The following is a 21,957-nucleotide window of genomic DNA, read 5'->3' on the forward strand; positions in this document are numbered from 1 at the left end:
TACTTTCAGCTAGCATTACGGTGGAACGTTGAGGCTAGCCCCTGCTAATGCAGAGATGTTTTAAAATGTATCCCTGTGTGTCTTGTCAGATTGTTGCAAGCGCTATAGCAGCAATGTTGATGTCCTGTTTGCAAGATCTGTTTTCTTACCAACTTTCACTTTGTCTGTTTGTGATTTACAGTGCAACTCTCTCTGTTAAACCTCCACTTTCACACGCTCAGAGAGTTTTTAGGAGCCCTGAAGGTGCCTGTCCTGACTCAGGGAAGGTGTAGTGAGACCAATCACAAAGCTGCATGTTTCTCTGCTAGTGTCATCATGAGCATTGATGTTTCTGTTTGCTTTGACACAACACTCTCAGCTCATATATGGATTTGAATGTTATCCAGTGCCTCTGTGCTTGCCCATCTTAACTGCACTAATCCTCTAACTTGCAGATTCAGGATTTTTATTTTGATATATACCGTGTACATGTTTTATAATTACCAATGGAGAATGCACTGACAGATCCAGGGTGCCATAGATAAGACGAGTGACCAACTTGGTGTTAACAGTTGACTCTTGGAAAGGGAACCTCACTCTTTGGTCCAGTTATGTACAGTTGGGGTTCGGAGATTTGAAATTCTGTGGAAGGATCTGAGCCATCATTACTTCAGCTGCAGATTCAATGCACCTTTCTTAACCTAGCAATTATTTTAAATGATCAAATCCAATATTTGGGAGTTTTGTGGTTCTGTTTGACTGGCTAAGTCATACCTGACCTAGCCACAGTCTACGTGACTTCACCCACTTGATTAGGCTGTGGCTAAGTATAAACCTAAAGGTGACTGAAGTTTAACAGATGTTTAGATGAGCAATCAATGTTTCTGTCATCAATTGGAAATCCTAGAACATGCTTCATTACAGCAGGCTTATATGAAATTTTGTTCCATTAGGAAACATGGCATAAGGGTGACAACTATGTGAGACTTGAGAGTACAATATTAACTTTACTGAGAATCAAACATTTTTGTCAATTTAACGCATTCTTCAGTCACTTTTGGGCAGACGTTTTGATTTCTCCTGCTTCCCCCTAAAAAGCCAGATAGTTCTTTCATGTTTTAGGTCATCTGTGTCTGGGTTTTTTATTCACCTCTGAGCCCCAATTTGCCTCAGTAGGTTTTTGAACTGGCCACGGACTGAAGTAAGTAAAGGCTCACCTCTCCTCTGGCTTTCAACCAATATGGGATCTCTGGGGCTCGGAGTTCTGTCCTTCTCCCCCCCACCCCCGCTTTGGAGTGACCTGGGAGTTGGCATGGAGTCAGGCTGTTGTCCTTGGCCGTGCTCATGCACAAGCTATGTACTAATATTTGCTTCTACTGATATCACCTTGCCCCAATCTTTATTATCAACTGCACTACTGGAGAGTGACATCTTACCAAACCATGGCACAAAGGGACTAGTCCTCCCTTTTCTCCCACCATCCTTTCATAGTTTGAGTTGGAGTTATAATGACTATTTGGCTTGTCATGGAGACCCTTGCTCTGATCCTCAGCACAGAAGGACTTTGGAGACTAAAAAGAAATACCACTGCTTTGATCCCAGGTTTTTAATTGCTTAGACTCTGAAATAGAAGTCATTGGTAAAATATTGGATAAGCTCATGGAAAATTAAACGACCAAAATCCTTGAGAGACTATTTTACTGCAGCCCCTGGATCTGCCTGATTTGTTTTTGAACATTGCCTTTCTTTTAAGAAAAAAGAAACATAAACCTCCGGTTCTTGAATCACTGCCCTTTTGATTCAAGAATCAATGCGTTTTTTTTAATCTCATTAAAGCATGGTTTAATTTGGCACTGCCAAAGGTGCTACCACACATGTTATCAAGTAATATAATTGGATTTTCACCAACTCCCACCAAACATCTTTCACTGGTGACTAACTAAAGGCCCTCGGTGGGCTATGCATTTCTTTCCCCATCCCAAAGGATACCTGGGATTGTCCCCCTGCCCTCCTCCTAGCCTCATCCCCTTCCCTTTAATGGGAATTTTGTGCCAGCAGAGGGCCTTGAAATTTTGGGAAGAATCTATCCAAAGGAAAAACTGGGTTGCAGGAAGAATAGGAGAGCAAGAAATTGGTCTAACAATCTGTGGTCCACAATATTCAGGGTAAGGCAGGTGGGACTTGATAGATCTGACGTGAGTGGAATGGCAGCTTGGATAATATCACTGAAAGTCGAGGAGGTAGCTGTCTGTGTAACGGCACCAAAGCAAAGTTGGAAACAGAAACAGAAAGTGCTGGAAGTACTCAGCAGGGTGAGCAGCATCTGTGAGAGGAAAACAGAACTAACATTTTGTGTTAATTAAATTTCATCAGAATCGTCCTGATTCTCTCTCCACAGTTGCTACCTGACCTCGTTTCTTGTTGAAGTTCCTCTGTAATTCAACAGCAGAAGGAAGAAATGGTGAAACTGCTGCAGCCTAAGTTTGAAAAGACTCCAGTATTCTTACAGAAGCAGTAGGATCAAGTAGAGGTCCTTCAGCTTATTTAGCCATTTAACTAGTTCATGACTGATCTAACCCTCAATATTATTCACCCAGCTTTCCTCCAAGTCCCTTGCTACCCATAACTAATGAAAGTCTCTCCATCTCCGTCTTAAAAGATCCATTATCCATCAGCCTCCAGTGCCATTTTGGGGGAGATGATTTCAAATTTGACCCACTCTAATAAGCTCTTCTAACATGCTGAAACACCTTGATCAAGTCAATCTTTTCTTTTCTGGACTTGAGGCTAGCACACTTCCTTTTATTAAGCCAGCTTGTGGTGCTCTCACTCACCTCTTAGACTGTGGCACATGCATAGTATCTCCTGCAACAACAGACTGATGATCAGTTCTGCCTGTGAGTGATGGCACGGATCATCCCAAGACCTGCCATAAGCCTCTGGGGCTTTAGTGCACTGTGCCAGCATTCCATCCACAACAAAGCTTTGAGTAAGGCAAATGTTTAATCTGCAGTATATAGTGACTTGTCCCAAAGTGTTTGCTCATTCCATTCTTGTCAGACAACTGAGAGCCTGGAACTGTTGGGAAAGACTGAACAGCTTGGGACTCTATTCACTGTAAAAGAGAAAACCTGATAAGTGATCTAATTGAGACCCTTACAATAAGCAGGGTTTGATCCGATGGAGAAAGCTTGATGTTTTAGTTTGTGGTAAGTCCAAAACTAGGGGTCATAAATATGAGATAGTCACTAATAACTCCAATAAAAGAAATGAAACATCAGAACCGGGGGAAAATAGAATAATTGAAGTGAATAGTCTAGATGTGTGTAAGGTATAGCTATTCAAACATGCATGACCCTGGTAAACTGGAAACTGGAAACTGGATTTCCTGCCTCCCTCATCCAATTCTTCACAGCCTCAACCCACATAGAGGTTGATCTGAGATTTGAGATTTTAACTCAAAACTATTTTTGTCATAAAATGAATAGAATATAGAAGCCAAGAAGTCATGAAGAACCTATAGAAAAGCCCTATAAGACCTCAGGTGTAATAACATTGTAATACTGAGTTCCACCTGGTATAATGATAGTTAGAGATTGTGCAACCAGATTTACAAATACAACAGAAATACTTCAAAAACTGACAATTTTTTGATCTGATCAATGCCAATTAAAAGATTTAAAACAGGAGAAATGGCTTCGCAACAGCTTACATTTTGGCTTCAACGGGAATAATCATTGTCACCACAGTAAAGCAGGTGTTGATTCACTATTCCCCCATTTCTGAAGAAGGGTCCCGAACCAAAACGTCGACTTTCCTGCTCCTCTGATGTTGCCTGGCCTGCTGTGTTCCTCCAGCTCCACACTGTGTTATCTCTGACTCCAGCATCGGCAGTTCTTACTATCTCTGTTGATTCGCTATCACTCATTTTACAGCGTTGTTCAAAAGAAGATCTAACTGAGACAGTTGTGGCTGTGGAATTTAATTGCAGAGTTAGCGATTGAGAGGATCAGCCAAGAGGAGGTTAGGTTTGGGTACATGAAAAGAGTTAAGTCCCTAAAAGTGACATTGGGTTGGGGAGATGGAATTCATCCATTGCAGGTGCGTTTGAAGGCATTGTGTGGAAACCCCATGCAGCTCTGAGGTAAGACATTTAAATATTCCAACGGGTCATGAAACTCTGTTTTATTTTGGCTTAACGGCCAAGAAGTCTATTCCCTGAGCCACAAGCGACTCGCTGGGATCACTGAGGCATGTGCACACTGAAAGCTATGCGTTTAGTGAAACTGACAAGTCAGTGAAACAGACAAGCTGGGGTCAGGAGTGGGTGTAAGGGTTCACAGCACTGCTCAGGCAGCTGTATCAGTACGGGACAGATGATTGTCACTTTCTTCAAAGCCACTTCACCTTCACTTCACTCACTTCCCAAGTACTTCCCTGCTGCCAGCCTTCACCGCAGAATGGGAGCAGATTATACAGCTCCACCCTGCACATCTGGCAGATAGTTACATGAGCAGAAGCACTAACATCAGTAGGAAAAGCTTCAACATCAATTGCCTTTCTTCAGCAACATTCCACATGGTGAAGGGGATGGACACTGAGCTCCAGTTCCAATGAGGCATGGCCCCCCCAGACCCTGGTTTACATTGAGAGGAGCAAGGTGTGATCATTAATGCCTCACAAAGTTCAGACTTTCACATCAGGCCACTGCTGACATCAGCAGCCCCCTGAAATACGACCTCATTCCCCTGTGAACCATGGGTGCAAACATTTCCTGTGGCCATCACAGTGCCTGCCACCAAACTGCCACTCCTGGGTGCTGACCCTCCACCTGAGTTTGAGTGCTGTCTATTCCTACGGGAGGAGGAGAGAAAGCAGAGAGTTATGAATGTTAGAAATGGCTTTTGTGTATGTGGGTGTGTGCGTGTGTGTGCGTGTGCGTGCGCGCATCGGTCTGTGTGTGCGTGTGTCTGTGTGTGTGCGTGTGTTTCTGTGTGTGTGTACCTGTGCGTGTGCATGCGTGCATCTGTCAGTGTGTGCGTGTGCGCGCGTCTGTCTGTGTGTGTGCGTGTGTGTGTGTGTCTGCGTGTGTGCATCTGTCTGTGTGTGCGTGTGTGTGTGTGCGTGCATGCATCTATCTGTGTGTGCGTGTGTGTGTGTGCGCATGTGTGTGTGCGTGCGCATATCTGTCTGTGTGTGCGTGTGTGTGCATGTGCATGCGTGTGTCCATCTGTCTGTGTGTGCGTCTGTCTGTCTGTGTGTGTACGTGTGTGTGTGCGCGTGCATCTGTGTGTGTGTGTCTGTCTGTCTGTGTGTGTGTGTGCATGCACGTGTGTGTCTGCCTGTGTGCACGTGCATGTGTGTGTGTACGTGTGTGTGTGTCTGTACGTGTGTGTGTGTATAGCAGGGAAAGACAACACTTACAGAGGCTGAGTGTGATGCACGAGTACAAGAGGGTAATAAGATGAGTGTCAGTGTGAATGTTGGCTTTCAATTTGTAGATGTGAGATGCTGGGACAGAGAAATGAGGGCATCAGTTGTTTTCAGGAGAATGCTTGGAAAGCCAGTGTGCAGGTTGGTGCCCGAAATTATTTTGCTTCTTCCCTCATCAGTTCGGTCGAGGTTCAATATCCTTTGTACTGTATTTACATTGGAGGGCCACACTTTTGCTGATTTTCATGGTCACTTCCAACGACTTTGGTTCGGTTGGAGAACTGATCCTCTTCCGCATGTCCTTTAGAAAGATCATCTCACTGATCTCACAGCAGACATCTAAATAAGAGTGAGAGACCCAGCAATAAGCCTCACCAGGTCTCCCTTTCATTGTTGTGGTTTCTACAGCCTCAGAACCTCGTGTGCAAATGAGCCATTGTAACCCATGCATTCATATCTTTAATTAGAGATCATTCCTTTTACAGATTTGGCACTCAATCTTACCCACACCTCCCCCATTGGTCCAGAAATCTAGAAGTGGGATGGTGATAGCATGGCTCAGTTAAACAGCCACAGCAAAACCTCCTGCAGAGTTCAATGGTTTCTGACCTGGTAATGGTCCTACATTTTGGCAGAGACTTAAACTTTGAAGCTGCCACCCTCGCTCAATATTGATGGTTAGATTGGGTAGGTTGATAATCGAAAATGGTGTTGAAGAGAAGAAACAGGTTGGTAAATGGGATTTGGACAGTTGGCTTTTGCGGACGATAACATGGCCTGGCCTGTATATTGACCAGAGGCTGAACTCTTTGTCTCAGTCTAGGGTATGTGGATGAAACATCAAACAGGTAGATACCTCCTCTAAAGAAAATCCTGAAGGTCAACTAGCAGTAGAAACCACTTGGGGCTGAGTACCTTATCCATGTCCCTGTTAACTATATACTTGGTTATTCAAATGTTCACGTGCTGTCATCCCAGCTTTACCCTACAGAGCCCTGAGTTTGACCAAAATATTGTATCCTAACTCAGTGCTGTTCACCCTTCACTCCCGCACTTTTTGACCTCCATTACACTTTGGTCCAGCAATGTCTCCATTTCATTAGTCACATCCTTATTTTAAAATTTATACATGGCCTTGCTTCTGTTATCTCTTCCATCCCTATGACTCTCCAAGGTATTGCACTCCTCCAAATTTGACTTCTTATGCATCCCCAATTTTCACTGTGCCACCATTAACGTGCATGACTTCAGATGTCTGGACCCTAAGCACTCTCCACCTCTCTCTCATCCTTTAAGACACACTGGAAAACCCTGAATCCTGCCAAGCCTTTGGTTACCTGTCTTTTTCTGTGGCTTGATATCACGTTTAATTCATTAACAATCCTGTGAAAACCTTTGGGACATTTTACTGCATTCGAGGTGCTATGTAAAGGGAAGGTTTTGTTGCTATTGATTCAAGAGTGGATCTAGCAGGATATGATTTGATAGAAGATTTCATAGAATCCCTACAGTGTGGAAACAGGCCCTTCGGCCCAACAAGTCCACACTGACCCTCAGAGCACCCACCCAAACCCACCTAATCTACACATCCCTGAACACTACGGGCAATTTAGCATGGCCAATCCACCTAGCCTGCACATCTTTGGACTATGGGAGGAAACCGGAGCACCCGGAGGAAACCCCCACGCAGACACGGGGAGAATGTGCAAACTCCCATATGTGCCCAGTCTCCAGGCTGTAGTAGAATATAGCTCAGAAAGGCCAGAAGAAAAGGGGAACAAGAAAAATGATTTACAGCTCTCCAAAAAATTCATAAAAGCTCAGCAAAGCCAAACCTTATGACAAGTAGAAGCCAACAGCAGTAAGAACTTGGCTCTCAGTCAGAGGAAATGTGTATTGTATTTGGTTCAAGCTTTCACTGTGCTCCCAGCTCCCTGTACTTCCTTCATATATCTTCCTTGAACATTTTGGCCATTTCAAAAATGTTTTTATTCATAATTTTTCCTTTAGTCTTAAGTCCTTGATATCTTGCTACACAATAGGGTTAGTTTTTACTTTGTGGTAGTTTATTTTTTGGAAGATTAAAATTGCCCATGAGTGTAAAACAATCAGCAATTTTCCCCTGTTTGTTTACGCCTCATCGTAAATATTGGCATATAATCAGCCTCCTGTTTGCTCGACAGACCTCCTATTACACTTCACCATAAATTTTACAGCTGGGTCATCACCCTCATGGAGAAAAATATACTTCAGCCAAAGTATATCAGTGTTGCATAACACAGTCCTCAGGTGATGATGTTAGTTCAAACTGTTCCCACCAGTGACAATCCACCGCAGATCAGCCTCAGAGATAGACAGCTCTCCTGACACAAGCCCAGGTTTGCGTGACACACCCTTTAATGGGACTGCTGAGCATTTTCATAGTACGAGTGGGCACAGTTCAACTATTTCTCACACCTACTGTTCCCTCTGCTGAAACCCATGTGACAAGTCTGCTAACACGCAGGTTTAAGTCTTAAACAAACTACTTCAAGTTGACAACAGTTTGGGATTAAAAAGTGGCAATTGAACATTGTTGACACACAAATGTACATAGTCATAGTGATACAGCAGGGAAACAGACCCTTCACTCCAACTTGTCCATGTCGACCAGGTTTCCCAAAGTAAACTAGTCCCATTTGCGTGCATTTGGTCCATATCCCTCTAAACCTTTCCTATGCGTTTACCCAACCAGATGCCTTTTAAATGTTGTAATTGTACCAGCCTCCACCATGTTCATTCCATACAGGCACCGCCCTCTGTGTGAAAAAGTTGCCCCCAGATCCCTTTTAAATCTTACCTTCCTCACCTTAAACCCACAGCATCTAGTTTTGAACTCCCCTACCCTGAGGAAAAGACCTTTGCTGCTCATCTTATCTATGTTCCTCATGATTTTATAAACCTCTATATGGTGATCCCTCAACCTCATATGCTCCAAGGGAAAAAAATGTCTCAGCCTATCCAGCCTCTCCTTATAATTCAGACCCTCCAGTCGAGGTAACATCTTAGTAAATCTTTTCAGAACTCTTTCCAATTTGTTAATATCCTTTTTATAGCAGGGTGACCAGAATTGTACGCAGTACTCCAAAAGTGGCTTCACCGATGTTCTGTACAGCTGCAACATAACATCCCATTACATTCTGAGGAAGGGTCACCCGACCTGAAAAGTTAACTCTTTTTCCTTCACAGATGCTACCAGACCTGCTGAGCTTTTCCAGCAATTTCTGTTTTTGTTGCTGATTTACAGCATCCGCAGTTCTTTCGATTTTTATAACGTCCCAACTCCTACACTCAATGCTCTGACCAATGAAGGTAAGCGAGCCACATACCTTCTTCACCACTCTGTCTACCACTTTCAAGGAGCTATGTACCTGAACCCCTCTGTCTCTGTTCGACAACTCCCCAGGGCTCTACCATTAACTGTGTAAGTCCTGCCTGGTTTGTCTTACCAAAATGCAAAACCTTGCTTTTATCTAAATTAAACTCCATTTGCCGCTTCTCAGCCCATTGGCCCAGCTGATCAAGATCCTGTTGTACTGTTAGATAACCTTCTTCACAGTCCACTATACCATCAATTTTGGTGTCATACACAAACTTACTAACCAAACTTCCTATATTCTCATCCAAATCATTTCTATAAATGACAAACAACTGTGGACCCAGCACCAATCCCTGCGGAACACTGGTAGTCAATTCTAAAAAAAAATCCCTCTACCATCACCCTCTTTCTCCTGCCATCAAACCACGTTTGTAGCTAATAGGCCATCTCTCCCTTGATCCCATGTGATCTAATGCTACTAACCAGTTTATCATGCAAAACCTATTTGAAGGCCTTGCTAAAGTCAACATATATTGCTCTGCAATCATCTATCCTTTTGGTTATATCCTCATAAAACACAATCAAGTTTGTGAGACATGATTTCCCACACACATAGCCATTCTAACTATCCCTAATCAGTCCTTGCTTCTCCAATGCATGTAAGTCCTGTCACTTTGAATCCCTTCCAACAGCTTACCCGCCACTGATCTCAGACTCACTGGTTTATAGTTCCCTGGCTTTTCCTTACAGCCTTTCTTAAATAAAGGCACAATATTAGCCACCCTCATGTGTATTTATGTGTATGTAAGTGTTTGTGTATGTGCATTTTAGTGTATAGTGAGTGTGAGTATATACAGTGTAATTTGTGAGAGTGAGGGTGTGTGATACCTTGTCAAACATTCATAGAGGGTAATGTTTGATCCTGTACAGTGGTGTAAAGCAGGCAATAATGAATTTCCTGAACCTGAAGACCCGTACACCTTGAAGTCATCTTAATAAATATCATCATACATGTAAAACAAGCTGCTGACTCACTGTGTCACCTGCTCCATGCCATCGCACAGTCTAAATTACCCTCATTCTGTCTGCTGAACCAGGCAGGATGTGTGCACAGAGGCTGTTAAATATTCAACAGAAAATTGTTATTCATTTTTTCACTGATGTACTTATTGTGCTGTTTGTGCCTGGTGTCTTCATTGTAACCATTTCCAGCCTGGGCTTTGGTTCAAAAAGTCACCATCATCATTTGTGTGTGATAAATATAAAGACCTTGGCTGAGTTTAATTAATACAGTCATTGCATTAAGCAGCATGGGACTGAGCCTCAGTTAGCCTCCCTCAGCTGAATTAGTTTGGGAGCTGGTAAAATCAGCCAGAATTCTTTTACGCAGTGACAGTGAAAACATTTGGACATCAAGGGAGCACAGGTTTGGGTTCATCTGTCAATGCTCTGCCACCTGTTTCAGCTTGCACGAAACAAACAGCCAGTTGACTAAGATTGTTAGCACATGTGAAACTGCATTCCAGTCCTTTCATAACCATGATGGCCCAAATGGCCTTCTTCTGTAAAGGACAGAAAGACAGAAACCTGGGGCTGGGGGTGAGAAAGCAGCATTTGGTCATCCCGTGTCTTTAACTAGTTAGAGGCCCCACAGATTAATATATTTACTGAACAACAGACAGGAGGTAGAGTAGTTCCTTTTCTATAACACCAATGCATTGAGTGAATTACATTAACATTGATGCTACATTAGTCACAGGGATGATACAGAAATAATTCCCAAGAGGTGCCCCACTGACACTGGATTAGTGATAGTGCGAATAAGTGAAAGTAACTCATTACCATGTACTGAGACACATTGACACCTGACGATTGGTATTTTTTGCAATGTTCTCCTGAGAGTGCAATTCAGTGGAACTATTGTACTGAGCCCAATGTGAATTATTGAAAGAATATTCGAAGCAATCTGCACCAAGGAAGATCAGGGAAGGTTTAATAGTCGTATTCAAAATAATACAGGGTATTGATAGAGTAGAGAAAGAGAAACTTTAGGGCACAGATTTAGGGAACATGCAAGCAGCTAGAGGTGTCGTGATGATAAATTGTTATTTGCAGTGAGTTATGATCTAGAATGCAAGGCCAGGGGAAACAGATTGGAGAATTGTTTTTGAAGAGGAATGGAATAAATATCTAAAGGGGGAATATACTTGCAGCACGGTGGGGAAAAAGTCGGGGAAATGGGACACCTTTGATAATTCTTTCCAAAAACAGGCATAATGGATCAAATGAGCTCTTCCAGAGCCATATGATTCATTAGTCCTAAATTTAAAATGGTCTGATATTATATCTGGAGTCAGGCTGAAATTAAGATTGATTCTGAAAATGGTTCTTTTGTTTGTTTGTATTTATCTTTTCCACAGATCAAGCAAGTCATGGGATTAAAGGGCCTTTTCCACAGAAATCCAAAGCAGGCTTCACTCGACAGTCATGTTGCTGTACTGCTCACTCACAAACCCTCTTTTAGCAGCCAGATCCTCCGCAGAACTGCCAGTGCCCCAACCAAAGGGCAACCGAAGAGCAAAAAGGGCTTTCCTCAAATCGTTCTAGATACCAAAGACTACAGTTCAGAGGGAGCAAGTGAGTCTGATGATACATCCCAGCCTCGGTTTGAGCAGGATGCTGGATGTGCTGAGACTGCTCTGGAAGGTGCTGACAAGGCTGGCACCGATGGGGAAGTGCAGACAGAGGCCTTTAAAGGTAAGGGGATGAGCCAGGGGTCGGGGGAAGGTCAGAAGCCACGTGCGACTACGGGTGTGGTATTTAGTGAGCCTTTAAGGCGGGCGCATCGAGTGCGCATACTGGACCCTGAGGAGCAAAGGCAAGGCGTATTTACCAGGTGTGCCATAAATGGCTGCGGTAGGATTGGCATGGCCACCAATTGCATGAAATGCGTCATTGGTTCTAGAGAGAGCCCAGATCTAGAACGCAAGTGGAAGGAGCGTGTCCACCAGCCAGATAGCCTGGCAGCGGCCAAGCAGGCACGTCAGCACGGTTCCTCCGAGCACGAGCGGTTGATTCCCGCTGTCCAATGCCAACCCAAGCAGAGGTGGCGATGCCAGGGTGTCCACGGTGTCGGCTGCAGCAGAGGAGAGGTCAACCAATTGGAGGTCACTGGCAAGGGCTGCGACTCACCTGAGTCTCAAAGCCTCGAGGGTCTGGGCGGTCTGGAGCACTCGTACCACTTGGCACAGAACCCTCAGAAGTGTCCGGGCACTCTTCAACGTGAAATGAACTCATTGTTTGTACAAAAGATGGAGGAAATCCGAAGCAAGTCTCCAATCTTTTCCACTGGTAAGACCTGAACGGACCATTTTGTTGACCCATCTTTTGCTTTGTAGATGAACCAGTTCCTCTCGCCAGTGTCACCCACATCCAGCCAAACCCTGAATCCACTCACCCAGCTAGAATGCTACACCAACTTTAAATTTTGTATTCAGTTACCTCTTGAGAAAGCTTACACAATGTGGAAGTGAAACGTTAAGTTAGGTTGTTGTAGTTTCTCATGTACTGCCTGCCTGCCCAGAATTATCTTTCTTTTCCCTTAAAGGATGATTTCAAAGATACAAACCAGCTAAATAATGAAGCTTCTTGATGGGTGTATGGATTTAGATGGCATGAGGTTTTGGTGGCTGGAGATCTAAATGGTCTCCTTCCAATCAGGTGGTCACATCCCCAGTTTACATCCCATCCGAATTTCTCTAAGGTGTGTTGATATCCTAGTATTTCCAAAGTGGAAAAGCATTGCAGTTCGTGCTAATTTAACCAAATATAGATGGAGATAAGCAGAGTACTGTACAGACCAGCAAGGTTGGACCTCTGCTGACATAACCAATCTCAGCCAGCACTCAGGACTTATAAATTAGCCTGGGTGAACCTGGTTGAGGGTAATGCAAACATGCTTGTAATGTGATGTGACCCTGGCCTCATAATTCACTAAACCTAACCCAACTTTCATCCCATCAACTACTGTCAAAAGGTGGTGCAGGCCAGGTCTATGTGGATTATTTCCGGTCAAGTGAAAGGGTCCATTGATGTAAGAGGAAAAGTGAGGGATCTAGAACAGAGGGAGAGACAAACAGCGTCACCCAGGTAAAGTTGTGAGGCCATGGAATTCATCTCCAGGATTTGTGGTTGAATCAGAAACATTCAAGATTGGGCTAAAAGAAAAAAGACGTGTAAATGTGATCAGACCATTGATTCAAAATAGAGGGTAAACGGAAGGAAAGCTAAACCAGACCAGGACCAATAGCAATTTCAATAAATGTATGGAAATGGAGTTTAATAAATAAGTTTCTACATTTTTAAAAATTTAGCTTCGTTCTTTCTACATCACTGTCACCACCTTTGGCTGAATTGTGGAAACATATGACTTGGTGATGTGTTGAACCCTAATTTTAACCCGAGGTTGCCGGGAGGCTAAAGTCAGCAGAGATCAAAGGGATTTTGTGGGATTTCATTTCCCAGGCTGTGTTTCATTGTTACCATTTGGATTCCCACCCAGTGGCACCTTGAGCCTGCCCCATCATTCAATTTGCTTGTCGTTGATTATCTGCCTCCAATCCACCTTCCCACCAAATCACTTGATTCCATGAGAGAACAGATATCTCTCTCTCAGTGCTGAACATGCTCAATGACTGGAATATTTGTGAACTTCTGGAGTGGGGCATTCCAAAGATTCACAACTCTTTCTCCTGATCTCAATCTTAAATGGTCTACCCCTTCTCCCGTCTTAGTACCTCACATGTTCTAAACTCCCCAGCCAGGGAAATGATGCCTCAGTGTCCACCCTGTCAAGCCTCTTCATTACCTTTTGTTTCATTAGTTCACCTCTTATTCTTTTCAATCCAAGATCTTATTGGTCCAATTTTCTAAACCTTTCACCACACACAACCCTCTTGTCCTGGCAACTAATTTAGTGAGGCTTTGCAGAACCGCCTCCAAAGAAATATATCCTTCTTTAAATATGGAGATCAAATGCACACAGTTCATTCAGTCATACAGCATGAAAACAGACCCTTCAGTCTAACTTGTCCATGCCAATCATTTTCCAAACTAAACTAGTTCCGTTTGCATGCGTTCGGCTGACATCCGTCTAAACCTTTTCTATTCACGTACCTGTCCAAGTGTCTTTTAAATGTTCTAATTGTACCCGCCACTACCACTTCCTGTGGCAGCTCATTCCATATATGCATCACCCTCTGTGTGAAAAAGTTACCCCTCAGGTCCCTTTTAAATCTTTCCCCTCTCACCTTAAACCTATATCCTCTAGTTTTGAACTCCCCTACCTGGGGAAAAGACCTTTGATAGTCACCCTATCCATGCCCCCAGGCCACCCCTCAACCTCCTACGATTCAGGGAAAAAAGTACAAGCCTATCCTGCCTATCCTTATAACTATAAGCCTCCAGTCCCAGTAATATCCTTGCAAAGTTTTTCTGCACCATTTCCAATTTAATAACATCCCACCTGTTCCCCACAGCCTAACAGGAATGCTTTAAAAGTCAAAAATAAAACTTACCAGAGCCTAAGCCCATGCTCCTGCCTACCATCACATTTCTCTGGTGGGACTGAGATGGTGCAGGCTTTAAACACTTAGGTATCAAACTCCCTCGCTCATTGAGATTATATCAACTGCCCTGACCCCTCCACATTCAGGCTGAGCAGAACATAGAACATAGAACTGTACAGCACAGTACAGGCCCTTTGGCCCACGATGTTGTGCCAAACTTTTACCCTAAACCTAAGGTCTATCTTAGTAGACTAGATTAAAGTCAGGCTTTTCATCTTAAAAGTTTCCTGTAAGGGTAATTCTAACCCAATCCCATCAGTTGACAGGTTGGATTAAAATTGCCCTTACATTCCCGTTTTGCAGTGAAGGAAAAGCTGTGAGAATCTGACCTTTAATTTGGTGCCTCTGTAGATTAGAGTGTGGCTTATCTGAATTCCTTTATGTGCTTCCTTGCTCAAATTTTGCTTGCTGATGAGTTTAACAGTTTGTAATGTTCCACCCTTGCTACCACTTGCAGTGGACAACTGACTTGGAGAGCAACACAAAGGTAAAGATCTGCTCCCCTAAGATTTTTCTTCTTGCTTCATTGAATCTGTTACTGAAATGAATGATAAGTACTTGGCTTCTAACCTGATTTGGACAAAGATGTCCCAATCCTGGACCAGGGTGATGGAGTCGAGGGGGTGCGGGGTTTGGTAGCAGGAGGTAGGAGCTGCCTCTAGCACATTTGTCAATACCATTTGCAGATTTATAAAAGCCCTTTAAAGAGCAAGCCAGTAGGTGAGAGAGACACCTTCTGCACCCAAGGATTAATTAGGATGGCTTCATTTTTGAAGCTTGAGCATTTAATTGTTAAATATACTAGAATTTAAAAATATATACACTATAAGGGAAATGTTAAGGGACCCAGTGGATCTGTATACCTGAATCAGCAGTGAAATCAAATCCCACTCCAAAGACTTGAGCACGTTATCCAGGCTAACACTGTACTGAGGGAGTGCTGCTTTGTCAGAGATGTCATCTTTTGGCTGGATCAAATGAAAGCAAAACATTCCATTAAGCTGAAGATGATCAGGACAGTTCTCCCTCACTTCATAGATGATACATTATCCCTCAATCAGTATCACTAAATCAAATTTTCTGGTCATTATCGCCTCATAGTTTATGGGATCTTGCTGTGTGCAAATTAGCTGCTGGATTTTCTACACTAAAATAGTGACTACACTTCAAAGAAATATTCCATTGGCTGGAAAGCGTTTTGGGATTTCCTGAGGTCATGAGTAGCACAATATAAAAGAATATAAACACAGGAAATAGGAACAGGAGTAGGCCATCTGGCCCTATGAATGTGCACCATCATTCTGTTTGATCGTGACTGATATTTTACATTAACTCCATAGTGCTGTGCAATTCCTTTATTCCCTTAGTGCTTAAAAATCTATCCATCCTAGCTCTGGATATATTCATTCAATAAGCATTAACAGCATTGTAGCTGAATGGTTAAGGCAATGGGTTAGAAATCCATCGGTGTTTCCCCGCGCAAGTTCAAACCATAGAATCGCTACAGTGTGGAAACGGGCCATTCGACCCATCAAGTCCACACTGACCTTCTGAAAGGCACCCCACCCAGTCACGAACACACTCCCCTATAATTTCAATGGCTAATCCATCTAACCTATACATTCCTGGACATTACGGGCAATTTAACATGGCCAATCTATCTAACATGCTCATCCTTTGATTCCACTGTCGGGCAACTGTCTGTGTGGAGTTTGCACATTCTCCCTGTGTCTGCGTGGGTTTCCTCCAGGTGCTCCGGTTTCTCCCACAGTCAAAAACATGGGAAGGCTAGGTGGGTTGGCTATGCTAAACTGTCCATAGTGTCCAGGGATGTTCAGGCTAGGTGGATTAGCCATGGGAAATGCAGGGTTACAGGGATAAAGTGGAATGTGCTTTGATGGGGCAGGGTGAACCCGATGGGCCAAATGGCCTGCTTCCACACTGTAGGGATTCCATGATACGCTTTCTGGGAAAGGCTATTCAATAGAGTCACAACCCTGAGTGAAGAAATTTCTCTTGTCTCAGCTCAGAATGTTCAAAACCCCCATCCTAATTCTATACTCTGAAGCCAAACGAGAAAACATCTCAGCTCTACCCTGCTGAACCCTAAAAGACTTCTGTGTTTCAATGTGATCACTTCTCAGCCTTCGAGAGCCCAGAAAATACAGGGCCGTTCTACACATTTGCTCCTCATAGGACAACTCTCTCAACCCAGTATCAAAGTTCTGTCTTCCAGTAACTTGTTTAATGCTTGTTTAGTGTTTGAAATCCCACCTTAGCCAGTTGTAGTCAACTGGGAATCAACAGCTCTTCTGCTGTAGCATCCAGTTCTTTTTTCAATTTAAGTCAACAGGAAAGAGAAATGCATGAGGAAGTGGAAGGAGCTATTGTTTTGCTCTCACCCATTTTGTGTTCATTCATTATACCTCACTCAATGGGTAAATGGATGGAAGTCTGAACCGATTCTCATTGGTAACAGGCAAATGGTCTTATGCCACAACAGCATTTCAAACCAGATTCCCTTGTGAAAAGAGAAGAAGAGGAATACTCATATTAATACAGCAACTTTCACAAACTCAGGATGCCCCAAAATGCTTTATAGCTAGTGGAATCCTCACTTAAAGTTGTGATGTTCAGGATCAGAACAACAACTTTAAGTGAATCGTAGGTTCATACAGGAATCAATGTAAAAGTCAGAATTAGGTTTCTTCAGGCACTTTTTTGCCTGGAAGAATGTGCAAGTTGAACAAATGTACCAGACGTGCAGCACTGTACATTCCTAACCGAAATGGCTTGCAAATAAAAATACATCAATAGTTATAAAAGGAATACCCCTTATGTAATACAATATTTTAAGAAATTTAAAAAAAATTCACCTATATTTTTAGGTTGACCAGGTTCCATCTGGTGGCAGGAATTAGTCACTGCAGGGAACTGCATTTCTGCCATTGGACAGACACCTTTAGTACGAGTTCAGCCACAGCAAAAAGAAGGAAATGGTTTCAGTGGCGTAGGGTAAAGTTAGATGTGGGAAAGCCTGGGCATCCAGTCAGGGAGCAGGTGAAGAAAGGCCAGGCAGAGGGAAGGGCAGGGGGAGGCAATGCCTGAGGGAAGCAAAGAAAGGGTAAGTGGTAGGTAACTCTGGTAGGCACAGCTGGTGGTGGTGCATGCGGCGGGTTGGGAGAGGAGGGGCACAGTATGCATTAAAGCAGAAGTGCCAACATTTTCAGGGAAACAGGCCTTAAAGATAAAATGATGTCAAAGTGAAATTATATTAAGTAGGACGGCTTGAAGCAAGGACTTACTGGAATCACCATTCTACTGTGGAGAGACATGCCAGTCAATTTGCCAGCAAGATTTGTTTTTCAATAAAGTCTCTACACTGAACATGAGTGTCCTTAATATTAACAATAGGTACAGAACAGAACACCTGTCCATTGCCTTTCACTGACAATCCTCAGCTTGATAACCAAAATTCATCTATACTTCAAGGCATTTTTTATTTTCAAAAACATGTCAACAGTGCCCATTCTATACTGCAGTATTCATACCATTGTCTCTAAGTGGCCCAAAATTTCCGTCACTCGTTAGCATTTTTCCCGAACATCCATATTCCAACTGTCACAGATTGGATGGCCCAAATGGCCTCCTCCTGTCCTGTCATTATTTTTAAATCAATTACTTCAGAGATATTATCACCCACATCCGGAGCAGCATGGGACTTATACCAGAGCTTCTAGTTCAGAGGTAGGGACTGTACTACTGCACCACAAGAGGCCTTCCTCCTGTGTTGTATATTTGGGACATCTTTTATAAAACTCAATTTAGGCTTTTTTAAACTTTATACATGAAAATTTTCTGGTTTAAGTGACTTGTTTTTTGAACATTGCACCATGTTACAAGTAACATTTTCAATGAAATCTTTTAGGACTGCATGTTCCAAGTATGTGTGTACATTTATATCTTACTAACTGCAATAGAGGCTATTACTCCATAGATCAAAAGGTTAAGGAGATTCTGTGGGCACCAAACAAATGCCAATACTTTTATCATTTCATGTACACAGCAGAGGCCTGTTTGAAAGTTCCTGTGTTGAGGTTATTCTACTAAAGTGAAATTGTTATGTAAATCCTGAACAATTATTCACCAATTCCCAAGCTGGACTGATGAATTATGCAAATCTTGTATCACACAAGGTGTTCCTCTTAGATAATGAGGGGTGAAAACTTAAAGATTTGCATTGCATAAAAGAAGCTTTTCATCAACACATTATAAGTTTTAGTGTACATGTATATATGCATGACATGCATGCATGTTCACTATTAAGTTGTAGTCCACCTTAACAAAGTACAGGATGGTAAAACTTTGGCCCTGATCAGATACTATATTGGTCTCAAGAGGCCATGTATGTAAAAGAGAACTGATTCACTCCTTTTTCAAACAAGGCCTTTTTAGGCCAAGATGTGACTATCTAGGTGGAGATCTGAATTTCCCTGATAACTTCTTGAGTGGTCTTATTGGTCAGGGAATGATGTTTGCTGGATTTTTCATGGTCTAAACTACAGCAGTTTTGTTTTGTGCACTAACGTTGAGTCGCTACAGATAGACACAGTGATGGGAATCCATCACTAATCATTGCTGAGCACACTTCCCTTTGGCTGAAACTGATCAAGCTACCATTCCAGACTAATAATCATCTTACAATACCTGCATTGCAGAATTCATTAAATCTTCCTGCAATAAGTATGAAGTAATGCTAACTTGTGTGGCATTTTATGAAGAAATTGTTCATGAGACAAATGCCATCCAATCAATACAATATAAATTAGAGCTAATGTTAAGCAATAAGTAAAATTCAAAGGCGGGGTAGGAATTGAATGCAAAGACTAACTCTGCCATGCAGGCACTGTAGCTATTGGGACAAAAGTTGGAAAGACTCCAAGACTGTTGGGTAAACAAGCACATGATGTTTTTGGGTTGTAGTAGAATGTCGTGTTCTCTGTTGAATTTGCACTTTTCCTCCAAATAATTTGCTCCAGGGGCAAGGAAGCAGGCTGCACAATAATGGCAAGCAAGTTGAGAGAAACTTCACCTGTTCCCATGGTGATAGTATCTCGATTGATCTACTTGTTTGGAACAAACAATGAACCCCCTCCCACCCCCTGGTGGCATTATGAGTACAGCCGCCAAGAAAATGTCAGGAAGGGTCAGCTCCCATCAAGCAAGGGAACAATTTCAACTTTACTCCCTTCCCTCCACTTGAAGTAAATTGGGAAGATTGGCAGTTAACATTGGCTGGGTAATTTGTCCTTTGGTGTCCTATTCCAAAGATGCCGTCTTCCATTTTAATCTGTTATTCCAATCAGGAAGAGGGTGTAAAATTGTTGCAAAATCGAACAAGCAGCAAGTCTAATCCATATTAAAGATCTGATGGCAGCCATCAATGTCCTCCTGCCAAAGCACTTCATAAAGTCACCAGAATACCTTTCCAATCAAACCCAAGGTGACACATTTGGATTCGACCACAGGTAGAAACATGGCTGGCACCAGTTCAGTGCCTTCTGAGTGGCACCAATAAGACAGTGATGTTCAATGTCACCACCTCTTGGGTATTGACCAAATGAATCTCTCTCTGGTTCTTCACCTACTGAAGAGGCAGCTATAGACAGCATTAATGACTTCTGCAATGAATAATTGATGCCCTTATCATTCAGGTATTGGTTGCTGCACAGCAATATCAACATCTACGTGCACTAGTGTCATGTGGAATTTTTAATATTGAGAAGGCTGAAGTGACGTAATTTGACAGAAATGGGAGGGAGAAGCAATATAGATCGAATGGCATTGTGCAAAAGAGTGTGCAGGGACAGAGGGACCTTGGGATGCGTGCATCAGGACATAAACACAATGAGTGTGTTTAGCAAAGCATATGTGATCTTGGGTTTCATAATTGAGCCAGTGAGTACAAAAGCAGGGAAGTTATGCTGAATCTTTATATAGTTATGGTTAGGCTTCAGCTAGAGCATTGCATCCAGTTCTGGTCAGCACCCTTTAGGAAAGATGCAAAGGTTCTTGAGATTGTGCAGAGGAGATTTACCAAAATAATTCTAGGGATGGGTGCGGGGCGGGGTTATTTTAGTTACAAATTCAGATTGGAAAGATGGCAGTTGTTCTCCTTGAGTAAAGGGGATTGAGGGAACATTTGGACGAGGTGCACCAAGACCATGTCAGGCTTAGACAACAAAACTGTCCCCGTGAGCTGATGGTACAAGCACCAGGGGACACATTTACAATTTGGGGGTAAGAGATGCAGGAGATTGTGAGGAAGAACCTTCTGACTCAATAAATGATAATGACCCAGAACTCACCGGCCATGAGGGTGGTGGAAGTGGAGAAAATCAATCATTTCAAAAGGAATTTGGATGGACATTGGAAGGAAATAAAGTTATTTGGCTATCAGGATTGAGCTGGCATGTGGGACTGACTGTGTTGCTTCGCAGGGACAGTATGGACTTGATGGACTGAATGACCTCTTCCTGCACCATAAATGACTCTATGACACTATTCAAGTACCATCTAATTTGTTCTATGATGCTGTCAGTTAAATCTTCCTAGAAAAGTAAAGTTGTATTGACAGCACATGTTATTAATGCACAAATCAGTCAGCACATGATGGGGGGGGGGGGGGGGGTGGGGGGGGTGGGGGAAGGGGGAGTGAAGGTATATGCAATGAGTTGTGGATCCCTGGAACATGCTGGTCAGTTTACTCCATTCTGCTGTTGGCTTCACACAAGCCAACACCCTTAGCTTCCCTGTTATTTTTAAGAACTTACAGTAGGTACTCTTTTAACAATGTGGTAATTATTTATGAGTACAAATCAATCCCTCTGGTCCAGGTAGGGAAAAGAATTAAACTGGTGAGGCCCATTCCTTAAACCAGTCATTTGTTGTTAGTGATTTGAAAAGTTGGAAACTTCATATTTGTTCATACATTCTTTTATTTTCTCTTTTAACCTAAGTTCCCTCTCCTTATGTCTCTTTAATTTGCTGATTAACTCTAATTCACGTTCCTTTTCTGTCATTCCTCTGTTTCATTCTCAATCCTTAAACCCCATTATTTAACATCTCAAACTGTTTCCAGCTCCACACTACCAACAAGTTACAATATAAAATCTTAACCTGCTGAAGAATGCTGGAAACATCTTGACTCATGGCAAGCCAGATGACATGCCCTGTTCTAGGAAGATTTGGCCTATTGCACTCTGATGTGCTGTATCGAACTGTGTGCTTTTTTGGACTAAACTAAGCTGCACTGCATTGCCTTGCATTGCGTTTTGCTATCTTCTGTTGGACTGTTCAATGCAATAGTGGATTGTGCTGTGCTGTTTTGGTCAGTGCCCTGTTGTGTTGGGCTCTCTTGTGTTGGGCTGTTCTATGCTATGCAGTATTGAAACATCCTGTGGTGTGTTACCTTGTGCTGTGGTGTGTTTTACTGTGCTGTGTTTGACTGTGATGTGCTGTGCTGTGCTGTGTTAGACTGTGCTGTGCTGTGTTAGACTG

At 42.9% G+C, this 21,957-nt stretch overlaps 1 protein-coding gene across 1 annotated transcript in view; it reads left to right on the plus strand.

Moving 5' to 3' along the window:
- plch2a (phospholipase C, eta 2a) overlaps positions 1–21,957 on the plus strand; it is a 129,910-nt gene that overhangs the window by 100,733 nt on the left and 7,220 nt on the right. Inside the window, exon 21 of the mRNA XM_048614877.1 lies at positions 11,191–11,527. Within this exon, the coding sequence (XP_048470834.1) occupies positions 11,191–11,527 (337 nt within the window). The remainder of the gene's footprint in view (positions 1–11,190; positions 11,528–21,957) is intronic.

Source organism: Rhincodon typus, chromosome 31, assembly GCF_021869965.1.
Source record: "Rhincodon typus isolate 14 chromosome 31, sRhiTyp1.1, whole genome shotgun sequence".
Taxonomy (NCBI): Eukaryota; Metazoa; Chordata; class Chondrichthyes; order Orectolobiformes; family Rhincodontidae; genus Rhincodon; species Rhincodon typus.